At 63.0% G+C, this 13,517-nt stretch overlaps 1 protein-coding gene across 3 annotated transcripts in view; it reads right to left on the bottom strand.

The window, feature by feature from the left end:
* The window catches only part of SAMD11 (sterile alpha motif domain containing 11), a 17,348-nt gene extending 4,306 nt beyond the window's left edge, over positions 1-13,042 (bottom strand). For 2 of the 3 annotated variants that reach the window (XM_017854422.1, XM_017854425.1), the window contains exons 1-6: positions 12,860-13,042; positions 8,611-8,792; positions 7,879-7,929; positions 4,094-4,218; positions 1,142-1,231; positions 867-1,004 (exon numbers count right to left, since the gene is read on the bottom strand). In XM_017854422.1, the coding sequence (XP_017709911.1) occupies positions 867-1,004; positions 1,142-1,231; positions 4,094-4,218; positions 7,879-7,929; positions 8,611-8,792; positions 12,860-12,931 (658 nt within the window). In that variant the 5' untranslated portion in view covers positions 12,932-13,042. Of the gene's footprint in view, positions 1-866; positions 1,008-1,141; positions 1,232-4,093; positions 4,219-7,878; positions 7,930-8,610; positions 8,793-12,859 lie in introns of all 3 variants that reach the window. The other variant, XM_017854424.1, reaches the window with a different exon arrangement.
* Between the last annotated feature and the right edge of the window lie 475 nt (positions 13,043-13,517).

Here is a 13,517-nt window from a genome sequence, read left to right as displayed (position 1 = left end):
GGGGCGGGGGCGGCGGCGCGGCCTGATTGACAGCGCGCCCCCCCGCGGCCGGCGCCCCCCCGCCCCCCCGGCCAGCAGAGCGGCCCCAGGCAGAGCAGGGAAAGCAATTAAAAGGAGGATTTTAAATTATTAACATTTGGTGAATTATTCAGGCCCTTGGTGCCTGAGCTGCCCTGGGGGACTGTGCCTGGTGTGAGGAATCCTGCCTCCTTTCCCGGCGCCCCCACCCACCTCTAGCCCGAAAAGCCAAGCTCCCCTGCCAGGCGGGCGGCTGGGGCCTGGGAGGCTGAGTGCAGCGGGCAGGAGGTCCGACTGCATCCCGGAGTGACCCTGGAGAACGTCATGAGGTGGGGTGGACAGGGTCAGAGCCGACCCGAGGGCAGGGGCAGCCCCTCCAGCTGGGGTCTCTTCAGCACTTGGGGAGTCCTGATGGCAAAATGCCCACTGCACCCAGCCGGGCCGTCCTGCTCACTGCCCCTCCCCAGGCTCCCGGGGCAGGCATCTGGCAGGTCAGCGTCCCCCAGCTGGAGACAACTCACAGACCACAGGGTCCAGGAGCTTGCTCTCCTGGGGGGGTGCTGCTGAAATGCCCACCGTCCACCCTCACCTGGGTCCGCCCCATACTCCATTTCTCCATATATAAAATGGGAGTCACCCATGAGCCTGGGGACCTGGGGGACATGGAGGTGTGGCCCGCCCTAGGGGGCATGGGGCAGGACGTGTGGCAGAGGGGACCTCCAGGGACCTGCATCCACCCTGGCCTTGGTGTCAGCAGAGCCTCAGCAACAGGAATGGTCGAGCACACGTAGGTGCGGAGGTGATAAGGGCTCATTCCTGGGGGGGATCATGCCAGGGTGGGTCCTCACCGTGGCTGGGGAGGCCCAGGTGGTAGAGGCGCTGAGGGTCCTCAAAGGTGCTGGCCTCGCTCAGCGCCGACATGAGCCGACGGTAGTGGTCCTCCGGGGCCATGCTGGGCCCCAGCTCTGGCGGCAGCAGCAGTGCTTCTACTGGGGAGGACCCGGGGTGAGAGGCTTCTCCAGGCACTGCCGAGGAACACCCCCTCTAGAACCCCTGCTTGAGGTCCAGGGGACCCTCGGGGACTGCCCCCTCCCCTGGTGACCTGTAAGAGACACGTTCTTACCTTGGGGGGATTCGCTTCGTGCCCTCTTCTCCGAAGAGCAGTCGCTGCTGATATGGGGGGAGCGGCCCAGCCTCTTGCCCAAGAGGTCACCTGCGGGAGGGTAGTGAGTGCCCACCTGCATCTCAAGGAATGGAAGGGGGACCCAGCCCCTGCTCCAGCTCAGCCTGGACAGCACCCACCATCTCTCAGGGGGCCCTTGGTTCTGGTGAGTACAGGCCTGCCCAGCCCTGGGAGCCCCAGCCTTCAGTGCAGAGGACATCACACCTGGCTGTGGTGGGGCAGGGGCACAGGGGAGCCCTGACACTGGCCTTGGTGCTGGTGCGTGTGTGCAGAAGAGATCCACAGCAGGCACCTGGCTGTCCCACCCGCCAGCCTAGCTTCTTGTGCAGTTAATGTGGCCCCGTCATCCCCCTGGAGGAGAATAAAAAGCTTTTGATTTGACTGGGTACCACCTTTCCCTCCTGGACAGGGGTGAGGGCGGGCTGTGCAGCATCACATGCCAGCGTGGGGTAGGACAAGCCAGGAAGGACCTCACACTTGACCTCTTCCTGCACTGTGAGTCACTGGGCTGTGGGCCCCCCAGGCCACCTTGAGGCCCCTCCACTCCCAGGCCTCCTACTTGGTCATACCCATCCCTGCCCCTAGAAGGCCCAAGTCCTCCTCTCTGGCCCAGTCCTGCCTGAGCTAGCACCCTGGTGTGGCTGTCACGCCCTGTTCACCTGCCCAGCCAGGCTCTGGGCTCTTGGGGTGCACCTCCCAGTAGCCTCACCCACCTCCTCAGCCAGGAGGCCAGCCCAGCAGGTGGCAGAGGGGAGGCCCACGCCAGGCCCAGCCCACTCTCCTGAGGTCCTCCCTTGGGTCCTGCCGACCACACGCATTCCAGACCATACCATCCATGTACCCATCACCGACCTACCCCAAGTTCATCCCAAGCCCCTGACTCCATGCCCTGGGGGTCTCCCGGGCCAGCCAGTGCCTCCGACTCTGGCCCCTCCTCATCCTCATGAAGCCTCTAGGTGGGTGGGGTAAGGGGCCACCCCCCTGTGACCCAAGACCTCCATGAGGCCTAGGCAGTGGGGCTCCCAAGCCCGTCCGCCCGCAAGCCCTGCCGTCAGCTCCAGGCCTAATTCTTTTTTCTTATTCCCTTAATCTGTCATTTTTATCAGGCTGGGGAAGTGCGGCGGCCACACCGATCAATCCCACATTACAGCTGACAGAGCAGTGCTAATAACTTATTGATCCTGGCCCGGCCGCTATCAGGCCTGGCCCCAGAGAGAGGGTCAGTCCCATGGCCTGGTCCAGGGTCCCCATCCCAGTGACAGATTGGGCAGCTGGACCCCGTGGGCGGCGGGGGGCAGCTGGCCACGCACGGATCCAGGGACATGCCAGAGCTCAGTGGGCTGGGAGGGGTTGGGCCGAGGCTGGAGGAGTCTGGCTCTTCTCCACACCTGCTGCCTGGCCCACCATGCACATGCCCTCAGGGCTAGCACGGCCTCTCACCTCCTGACAATCAGTTTTCCATTTTACACGTGGAAACTCCCCTTTCCGTTCATGTGGGGGGCTAAGGCCTCCTCATAGCCTGGGGGAGGTGACTGGGTGGGGGAGTCCAGGAGAAGGGGGCCTGCCAGGAGACCGCAGGAAGGCCGATGAGGCCACGCGCACTCCTCACTCGTGGACCCCGGCGGTCTCACAGAGGCAGATGCAGGACCTGCTCTGAGTCCCTCACAGCCCAGGGCCGAGGGAGGTGCAGCTCAGCGGGAGGGCCCGGGCTGGGAACAGCACAGATGTGTGGTTCCTGGGGTCACAGGAAGGGAGAAGAGGTGAATGCCCCTCCAAGAGGAAGCTCCAGGGAGCGGGCCAGGCCCTGACACGGAGTGTGCGTGGGAGACGTGGACACGGGTCACCGGACACACGAGGCCCTGTAGAGCCCAGGAGCCCGGAAGTGCATGAACACTCCCTGACTCCATGGGTGAGACCTGCCGGGCAGCCCCCATCACGTGCACCCCACAGGACCCCAGACACACACATGCCTGCACACGCACACACGTGTACCTGAGGAGGTCTCCCTGTGTGAGGGCACGGGGGAGGGCCTGCTGGCTCAGAATATCTCAATCACTGTGGGGCTCCCTCAGCTCTGCCAATCGATGGGGCAATTAGATTTTATCAACTGCCTCTCAGCTGTCCTCCACGCGGCATCACCCAGTCCCACAAAGGCATTCCCAGGCGCACAGAACGCGGACGGGGGACCCAGATGGGGGCGGGCCTCCCCCACCCCACCTTCCCAAGAGATGCAGGCCCTGCTGGGAACACCCCTGCCCAGGGTCCACAGGGCCTCAGGATTGACCTCCTCCTTTCGTGGCCTGCCCTGGGGCTGAGGCTCTGCTGTGCCCCTCTCTACAGCAGTGCCCTCTGAGGGGGGCCTGGGTCCCCAAACTGCCCCCTCCCTCTGAGGTCCTGTGCCAGGTTCCCCTTATCCCCCCACAACTGTGACCAGGCAGCAGCACCTCCCTCAGGCACCGGATCTCTTCCCTCCCAGAACCCCTTCCCTCCGGGACCCCTTCCTTCCCGGAGCCCTAGGAGGCGGGACCCGTCAGGCGTGCGCTGCGAGGTTGTCTGTGGCAGTGAGTGCATTCCTCCAGGGTGTGCATTTCTGAACCTCTGAGGCCACGCCTACGTCTGCCCTGTGAAGAGGGGGTGGCAGGGCCCCCGGCCACTCCAAGCCCACCCCAGTGGCAGCCACAGCGGAGGCAGCCACAGCGGAGCCACCGCCTCTGCCTCCTGTCTGCCCCGCTGGCTGGGATTAACACAATTACCATCACATGCAGCCCCGGGGGACAGGCCGCTCCTCCTGCCTCTCTGGCTGCCTGCCAAGGCTGCTGGTGCTGAGTGGAGACGCCACTGTCCTCTGGCCCCACAGCCCCAGCCCGCCCTCAGGCCCCCTGTGCTCCTCACCTGCAGGTCCCAGGCCAATCTCCAGGCTGCCTCTCTGGAATTCACAGCGGCTCTGATGCTCAGGCATCACGAGGTGGCGGCTGCGGTGGATGCTGGATATGAGGGTGGGAAGGTTGCTGTCCTGGCTGCGGAATGAGACCGGGAAAGGCTGACCCCGTGGGCAGCTGCAAGAGGCTGTGCCCACACCTCGGCATGTGGCCCATGATGCCCCTGTGTGCACACCCACGGAGCAAGCCAAAGCGACACAGAACCTGGCACTGGGACCCCACTGCTGCTCCAGGGAGCGTCTGTGTGGAGCACCAGCGGCTCTGCCTTCACGCCCTCCGGAGGGAATCGCACTGTTACCTCACTCCCTGCCTCAAAGGGGGTCGAGGGGCCCACCAGGCAGAGGGACCCCGCACGGGAAGAGGCCGATCTGCACAGGGGCAGTCCTGCAGGACAGGCCCCAGGAGAGAACAAGCCACATGCGAGCTGCCAGCCCCTTGGTCATGAATTTCGGTGAAAACTTGCAACCATCCCTGACCCCCGGTTTCTGCACACGAGGAAACTGAGGCCCAGAGCACAGTCCTGTGGCTGATGAGATGTGCCCCACGCACACAGAGCACCAGCAGACACATGCAGCTTGCACCAGGCACCAGGGCTGTGTGCTCTGACCTCCCGCTATCCCCCAAGCAGGTGTGGGCTTGGAATCAACATGCATTTAACTCTTTTGTTCCCTCATTTCTCCTCTTCTTGCTAATTCAGCCAAATCCCACATCCACAGAGTCCCAGAGAGCAATGGGAGGAGCTGTGTGGAACACAGCTCTCCACCCCTTCCCGGTTCCATGAGCCTCTCCCCAGGTCAGCAGAGAAGGGGCTCAGGGTCCAGGCGACGCTCCCCGAGTAGCACTCCTGCAGCACAGCCCCTGCCCACCTGTAACGGAGCAGCCTCCTGGCGCAGTGACCTGGGAGCCAACCCTAAACCTCGTTAAATAGCCCCCAGCCCCCCTGACCTGGGCTGGCTGGAGCTGGGCTAATCCAGGGCTGCCCCTAAGCCGAGCACCAAAGACTCCCAGGCTGGGCTCTCAAGCTTTCCAGGAGACCCAGATGCCGGCTCTCTCCCCACCCCCACCGGCCCCCAGTGGGAACGCAAGCCCCCCCCCGGCACACAGGAGGGCAGCTGGGTGGGAGTAAGTACTTTATGGGATTAATCGGCAGCGAGTCTCATCCCTTCCATGATCCTAATCGATGCGGGGGTGTCAGGAGAGGACTGCTGGCCTCAGCATGGAGTGGGGGCCAAGGGCTGGCCTGGCAGCAGCCACAGCTGCCGGGGAGTTCTCCCTCGGGGTCCCCCCTCTGGTGCCCCCGGGACGCCTGCAGGAGGAGAACTAGCTTCCCAGAGACTCCAGAGGGTGGGGGCTGGCTGTGAGCCCTGAGCCTGGCGCCCAGAAGGAAAGTGAGGGAGGGCCTGACAGCTGGGTGGAGGGACTGTGGCTGGGCAGTGGCACCTGGTGGGGAACTGGGTGCCACCTGCCCTCCCCACTCCTGGTCTCTACCTTGGAGTTTGCTCCCGAGGCTCTGACACAGCCTGGCCTGGCCCAGCCCCTGAAAACCTGTTGTAGTCACTTGGCCACTCAGTGAGCCAGTTATGCCAGTTTTATGTAAAGAAACACGCCCTGGACATCCCAGAGTGGAGACGCAGGAACCTGGCCCGGGGCACATCAGCACATGGTCCTCGAACCACAGAATGCCCTCTGCACCCTCCTTCGCACAAGGGACAAAGTCCCTGAGGGTCTCTGTGGTGGGGCCGGGCCGCAGGTCAGGAGGTGGGGAAGCTGAGAGAAGCAGTCAGGGCCACGGCAGGAGGTGCAAGAAGGAGAGGGTGAGGGGGAGGCCAGAGCCTGGCAGGTGTGACCCCAGCTCCCCAGGCAGGGGCCTCCCACCACCGCCCCTCAGTGATCACCACACAGTCCAGCCCTTGCCCATTTTTCCACCAGCTCAGGGGCCCAGGAGAGAGGGGCCAAGCCCCCGCCTGCAAACAATGGCTTGAGGAGCATCTGCCAGCCCTGGTTCCTGAGGCAGAGGAGGATGGCCTGGGGCTCTGCTGGCTCCAAAAGGCAGGTGATCACTGCAGAGCCAGCCAGACAGAGGGACAGGGATGGAAGGACAGACGGACAGATGTGTGGAGACTAATGGATGGGAGCAAATGAACACACAGATGGAGGTGGCCTGGCAGTGTGTTCTGTGGGAGCCTGCAGAGGCAGATGGACCCAGGGACAGGCCGAAAGAAACACAGACACGGCCTGGGGCCAGTGTGGCCGCTGGGTTCAGGGACCACCACCCACTCTGACCAGACACCAGGGTCAGGTCAACAGACCGGGGCTTTAGTCCACTCAGGCGTGCTGCACCTTCTCCTTCGGGGACCCCGGCACGCCCTCCCCTCTGACCGAAATCTCGCCCTTGGGAGATTCAGAAACTCATTCTAGTCCCTTCTAGGGCCCATGCAGGATGGAAGACCTGGCCTCCTCCTAGCACACCCCAGGCTGCCAGCCGTCAGTGCTGCTGAGGGTCGCTGTATTCCCGAGGCCAGGCGGACGGAGGAGGGGATTGCAGGCAGGAGGAGCCGTTACTGGAGCGGGGGGAACTGCGGCTGGGTTTCCCTACGGGCCTCACTGACAAATTTATTCTGTAGTGTCCCAAGTAAAAGCCTCATAAAATGTCATCAATGTTCATGACAGTTCATAAAAATGATCAGTTGAGCTGGCAACCCCAAAATGAGGTGGAAATAAGTTTAAAGATGTTTTTATTGTAATTCGGCTCTGAGATTCAGACATTCTCAGAGACATAAATAACACATCTGGCGTGGAGCCAGGACATGCAGGTCCTCTGGGCCCTCACAGCTCTGGCCCCGGGAAGCTGGCTTTGCGGTGGACACCCCCTTCCCACCTTGCTGCCCTGGAAGCCACAGGGTAAGACCTGACCCCCCTGACAGAATCCACAGCTGGGCTCTGTTCACAGACTGACCACCCGCTTCCCCCTGGAGCCAGGAACTTGGGTCCCCCAACTGCCTTGACCTCTTCCCTGGGGCTCTTCATTTTATCTCCTTCCCACATCCTGGAATCGCACCCCCTACTATCCTGCTTCCCCAGCCTGAATCCAATCCCCCGTCTGCCAGGAGGGCCTCCAGAGGGACCTTCTCCAAACACACACCTGGTCATTGCCCCGCTCAAGAACTTCCAGTGGCTCCCCGCCTAGAGGACAGCGCCCACAGGCCCAGCATCCGCGAGCCTTCAGCATCCAACTGAGCCATAGCTGCCAGGTTCACTCCTCCTCCCTCCCACATGCTCTTCCCTGTTCCTCCACTCTCTGCAGCCATCCCCTCACCTTAGTGAGCTCCTACACATCCTTCAAGGCCCCACTCACACACCATTCTCACCTCCTGGTGGGTCTCTACCAGGGTGGGAAAGGGGAGGTGACAGCCTCATTTTTGGGCTCAAATGGCCAGTCTCACATGGGAGGATGTACTCTAACTCTAGGGGTGGGCTACCCAGAACTCACACCTGTGCTGCTGCCAACATCTACCTCTGACTGGGCCTGGGGCCCTTCAGTCTCAACTGGGTGCAACACTGTCTGCCTCCCGGGCTGGGGGACAACCTTGCAGCACACATCAAACCTGGCAGACAGCCAGCCAGCATCAGCTCACGCTGAGACAGGGGACAGCAGACAGCAAGCCACGGGCAGGGGTGGGAGGGAGGGAGGGAGGGGAGTCACGGCCCCCTCTTATGCACGCACAGCACGGCTCCTACCTGCAGGACGTCTCTCGGAACGAGATGTTCAGGTCCCAGTGGGTGTGGACTCTGCAGGAAGGGAAGCAGAAGGTCCACGTTGCTCTGGAGGCCCCTGACCCCAGCCTCAGGACAGCAGACCTGTCTCAGGTCAGTGCCCTGCTGGGCCACACAGCCCTGGGCAGTGAATAAGGGCAGCTGCCGTGCCCAGCACCATCTGCTACTGGCTCAGCGTGCTGGGGTCTCCTACCAGGAGAGGCCCATGGGCCAGTTCCTGGTCTCAGCAGACACAGATGTCAGGAAGAACAGAACCGAGGCCCCTTCTCCCTCCGGCTTGTTGCACTCAGAGGAGCCCTCACATTCTGCAGCAGGTAGGGGGCCGAGGCTGCTTCTGCACAGTCAGTCATGAGCCTGAATGGAGCTCCTTGTTGCTGGAGCTGCTCTGGCCAGACTGGGACCCGGTCAGCAGGGGTAGCTGGAGCGTCGGCCCAGGCAGGTGCAGACCTCTGGGTCCCAACTGCTGCCAACCTGCCTCCTGCAAGTGAGCGCTGCAGAGCAGATGTGGGAGGGGACACCAGACAGGGCAGATGAGGAAACAGCTCCTGCCTGCGACCCACACAGGACCCCAAAAAGACTAGCATCCGAGGGAAGTGTGGGAGGCCAGTGTGGACGCTCTCATCTGAGCAGCTGAAGGCCGGAAGCTCCAGCCCCATCTGAGCCTTGTGCCTTCCTGTCCGGCCCTGGTCCAAGTACCTTCTCTTCATGATACGGATGTGAGGGCCATCCTCCTGCTTCAAGCCTGGCCGCCGCCCACAGGTGGGACCACTCCCGTCGCTGTCACCATCGCTGGCAGAGAAGCTGGGAGTCCGCTCCTTCTTCAGGCTCTGGGCAGCAGGCAGAGCGACTGTCCTCTTGTCTGCCAGCCGCCCCCGGTTCTGGTGGGGCAGGACAGGAAGGTGAGGCTGGACTGGGCCGTTCCGTCTCCCGGGGGTCTGCCCTGGCCTCGCACCCCAGGCCCAGCCCCAGGCACAGTGGAGGTGCCCTCGGAGCAGCCATCCTCCCTCCACCCGCCTCCAGGATGGGCCTGGGGCCAGCAAGAGCCACAGCTGGCCAGAGACCCAGAGGAGAGCTGAGAGACGGGGCCTCAGTTGGACATCCCCCTACAGACGGCGCCCACTGGCTCAGCCCTCCTCTGCCCGACCCTACTACAGCCCTTGAGAATGCTGGAGGGTCCTGGCCAACTCCAGGGCGAGTTGGGGCCCCCGTCCCGGGCTTGTGTGCACCTCACTCCCAGCTCCCTTCTTAGGGCCCCCGCGTGTCTCCTGGGATCTGCTTGTGGCCTGGGGCTAGTTCTAGTGGACGTGCACTCAAGTGCACATTACCTCCGTGTATCTGCCTGCCAATCCCACCCATATTTTGTGAACCTTCTGCCCCACCACACCCTGCCACCGACACCAATGTTGACAAGCGAATGCCCTTTTCTGTTTATCAGCCCACGCACAGCCAGTCAGGGCAGCTTTCAGCCGGGCGCCAAGGCAACTGGCAACTGGTCTTGGGAGCCTGAACCCTCACAGACTGGCAGGCCTGGGGGCTCACAGCGTCACAGACGGGACGAGCCCTGACACAAGCCCAGGTCCTCTGTTCCACCAGCCCTGCCTGGCATTTTTCACATGGCTTCTTCCTCTCTCCCTTGCACCCACGGAACGAGTGTGTGGAGCGGTGGGTGCCTCGGGTGGGAGCAGACAAGCCTGGCATGGTCCCTGCAGAGCACAGCCGAGCCCCAAGCTCACGCACACATGCGGCGGACACGCCCGTACCACCCTGCACAGCACACTCGCTCTGGCCCAGCCCCAGGCACTTCTGGACTCCTCCAGTGCTTTTAGGTCCTGCCACCCCCAGGGGAAAAAGGAAAGTTATTGATTATTTTCCAGTGGGCGGGAGGCTTTTTAAAATGTAATAACAGGCTGCTGGCTCCAGGAGGTGGCAGAGCCCTTGATAGCATCTAACTAACTCCCTCTCCTCCATTCAGTCACCAGGGCCTCCTTGGACTTCCTCCCTCCCGATGCCAAAACACAGCCCGGAGCTTGGGGATGAAGGTGTTAGGAGAGTGTCCTCCTCAGACCTAGAACCACCATCACCTTCAAACACACAGCCCCAGCACCAGCTCAGTTTGGGCAGTGCCCCTCCTCAAGGGTCTGGAAGCTGGAGCATCCCCCAACCCAGCTGGAAGCTGCCGTCCCAGAGCCACGTCTCCCCTCACCGGCCACTGGGCCTGCGCTGAGTCCCCTCCTTTCTCTCCACAACAGCTCAGTGGGAAAACCCAGCACTGCTGGGCGGGGGTGGGTCATGGGGTCCAAGGCCCCTGCTAAGACCCTGCCCTGGCCCTGGGCTGCCCCCAACACCAATGACCACAGCGTGCGGCCGAGGCTGTAGGTGCAGTGCCTGTCTGCCCAGGCCTCTGTGTGTCAGCTGGAGCTCAGGGCTCGCTTCAACAGCCACAGCCTGTCCGGAGTGTGCTGTGCTGGGAAGTCTCACTCAGCTCTGCCATTCTGCAGCCCAAGCACCAGGGCTTAGAGGCTCTGACAGCCTCTCCTCTCCCACCTCCCTTCTTTTTTCTTTTTTTGAGACGGAGTCTCGCTCTGTCGCCCAGGCTGGAGTGCAGTGGCGCGATCTCAGCTCACTGCAAGCTCCGCCTCCCGGGTTCACGCCATTCTCCTGCCTCAGTCTCCTGAGTAACTGGGACTACAGGCGCCGCCACCACGCCCGGCTAATTTTTTGTATTTTTAGTAGAGACGGGGTTTCACCGTGTTAGCCAGGATGGTCTCGATCTCCTGACCTCATGATCCGCCCGCCTCGGCCTCCCAAAGTGCTGAGATTACAGGCGTGAGCCACCGCGCCCGGCCTCCCACCTCCCTTCTTTTGAGAAGACACAATGCTTTTCTCTCTGCTTCTTGTCTGTGGGATGGGGAAGAGAGGGAAGCAAGGACCCGAAGACTGCCCCTTGGAAGGAGGCCAGGGCTGGCTGGCTGGGAATGGAGCCCAGGCTGTATGCCAGCCTCAGCCCCGTGATGCACAGAGTTGGGCGTGGGGACACACTGGCACCCCAGCCACACCCCAAGGCACCTGGAGGGCAAGTCTGGGGTGGCTGATGGGGGTGCTGAGGACCAGGACAGCTTCCCTGGCACCCGCCCTGCCCAAGGACAGAACATACCTCCTCCACACTACAGACCTCGGCCAGCCCACCCCAGTCCCACAGCACACAGATCTGAAAACTCAGCCTCTGACAGTACCTCCTCTCGGGAGGTGCTTGGCCTGCAGGGCCCCTGTGCAGGGTCCCCAAGGCACATACACACTCATATTCTGCCCTGGAGTTTCCGTGACCATGAGGTGCACATACCTGTGGACCTGGCATGGGGTTTGGGGAGACAGCCTCTGAGTGAGAAACGTGGGGGTTGGAAAGAAGGGGCCCCTGGAGCTGCTTCCTAGGGGAAGGGTGTGGGACAGGCCTGGGAGGGACTGGCAGAGGCAGGCCTAGATCTGAGCTGTCCCTCACGCAGGGCAGCAACCTGGGAGCCCCAGGTGCGCGGGCATCTCCTGGCTGTGGCCCTGGGTTGGGGAAGAGATGCACGCCCATTGAAGCAGTGTCAGAAAAGACTGATGCTGGGCTCAGGCTGCCTGCTCCCAACTCCTGTGGGAGGCCTCAAGGGGGCGGCTCCCATCCAAACAGAGACCCAAGGCTAGCCAGTAGGCTGCCCAGAGGAGCCCTCTCCAGCACCAGCTGCTTGAAAGGAGGGAACTGGACCTCTTGCCCTGGGTAGGTCTGTGACAGCAGGCAGGGGGCTGCCAGCTGTCTGCACACTTGCCTGGAAACTCTGTTAACTGCCTGCCTGTGCGTGCAGATCCGTGTCGGACTGTGTGTCAGGTGGGCACATGGGTGAAGTGCAGCTGTGTCCCCTTCCCCTGCCCAAATGCTGTATGTCTGAGGGACCAGCTGTCTTCACAGGTATGTCTGCAGCCTCCCAGCGCCCAGGCTACCAAGCACTAGCGGCTCACAGGCCCCTGGGGTATCCCCTCCCCCATCCTACCTCATGCCCAAAGCAGGCAAGCAGAGGTGGGCCACTCAGGCCACTTTGCACCTCTGCCTCTCCTACCCTTTCCTGGGAAGGGGCTCCTGAGTGTACCAGGAATTGCAGCCCCTACCCCCAGCAGCCATGGCCCTAATTGGCTCCAAATTGGCCCTTCCCAATAGGTAATCTTCATTTTCACATCAATTCTCCAACCCTCACTGCCCAACTAGGGGGCTGGAGGCTGGGTGGGGGGTGCAGGTGCCTCCCCGAGCAGAAGGGAGCTCCCAGCAACCCAGTCTCTCCTGCCTGCTCCCTCAGTGAGGGTGTCCATAGCTGTCTACCCTGGGTTGGGGCCTTGAACCAGGCTCCAGCTCCAGTTCTCCGGACACCAAAGGCCCACACTGCAAAGACTGTCCCTGGCTAGCCTCTGTGTCCCTAGGACACACTTAGACATCCAGGCCCTTGCACCCTGGCGTTCAGCACCCCAGAGACACAAGTCACTCACACCTAAGCCTGTAGCTCCCCAAAATGCTGTCATACCCAGAATCACACCTCACAGCTGGGCCAGAGAACACGGTGACTCCCAAGCTGTGACAGGGCACGGTGCCAGGCCCATGTTGAATTACTCCTCCCAGAGACAAGACCCTGACCCAGGACTCGAGGAGAAGCAGCTCCAGGGCACCCAAGGGGAGGCTCTAGGACAGGCTCGGCTCCCCCCCCCCAACACTGGGAGGGGCTCGGGTGCTCAAGGACTCCTCCCCCTGTCCAGGTACAAGGGCTGGGAGAACGCGAAGTAAAGCCCCTTCCCTCTGCCCTGCGAAGGCTCCCTCCAGCACACCCACAGGGGTGAGGTGAGGACTCTCGATCCTGAAAACCACAGGGACAAGCTCCGCAGGGGGAGTAACTCCCAGCCCCAACCGAGCCCCGCATCTCACCACCGGGGAGGATATTCGGCAGCCCGGGCAGTCGCAGATCGGAGGATGCACCTGCAGGATCCCCTTGGACATAAGCGTCTTCAGACTCTTCCCTGCGAGCAGAGGCGAGGCAGACCCTGTGAGGGCGCGGCACGCTTCTGGGCGCAGTCGGCGGCAGGGCCAGTACCCGCTTCCCGTCTCCTGGGCGAAATACACCCCGACCCCCACACCCACCTCGGCCCGACTTCCCAGCCCGCTTCCCGCCCCACCCTCGCGAACGCGGCAGGGATCTGCTGGGCTCTGCAACTCCAGCCCGGGAGCAGCGCCCTCCCCCGACGAAGGGCCTGGGCGTCCCCACCCGGCGCCCCTCCTCCCGCGCTCCACCCTTTCCCCGGTCCCGAGGGAGCCGCCGGCCGGGCCCAGAAAGGCTGAGTCCCGGAGCGGTGAGCGGCGCCGTCGGGACCCTCGGCCTGCGCGGCAGGAGGCGGCGGCCACCGCGGAGCCACGCACCGCTCAGGTCTCGAACTTTTTAACTCCTCGCGGCGCCTGGCGCTCACCTCGCCCCGTGTCCCGGCTGGGGCGCCCCCGCGTCGCACCCTTTGGGCCAGGCGCCCGCAGGCGCCAAAACAGGCTGCGTGTCCCGGCACCGCCGCTCGGGCTCCGCGCGCGCCCCCGCCCC

This window comes from Rhinopithecus bieti, unplaced genomic scaffold (assembly GCF_001698545.2).
Source record: "Rhinopithecus bieti isolate Rb0 unplaced genomic scaffold, ASM169854v2 scaffold_39375, whole genome shotgun sequence".
In the NCBI taxonomy this organism is placed as follows: Eukaryota; Metazoa; Chordata; class Mammalia; order Primates; family Cercopithecidae; genus Rhinopithecus; species Rhinopithecus bieti.
The sequence above is the reverse complement of the archived record's forward strand: the minus strand, read 5'-3'. Positions and strand labels throughout refer to the sequence as shown.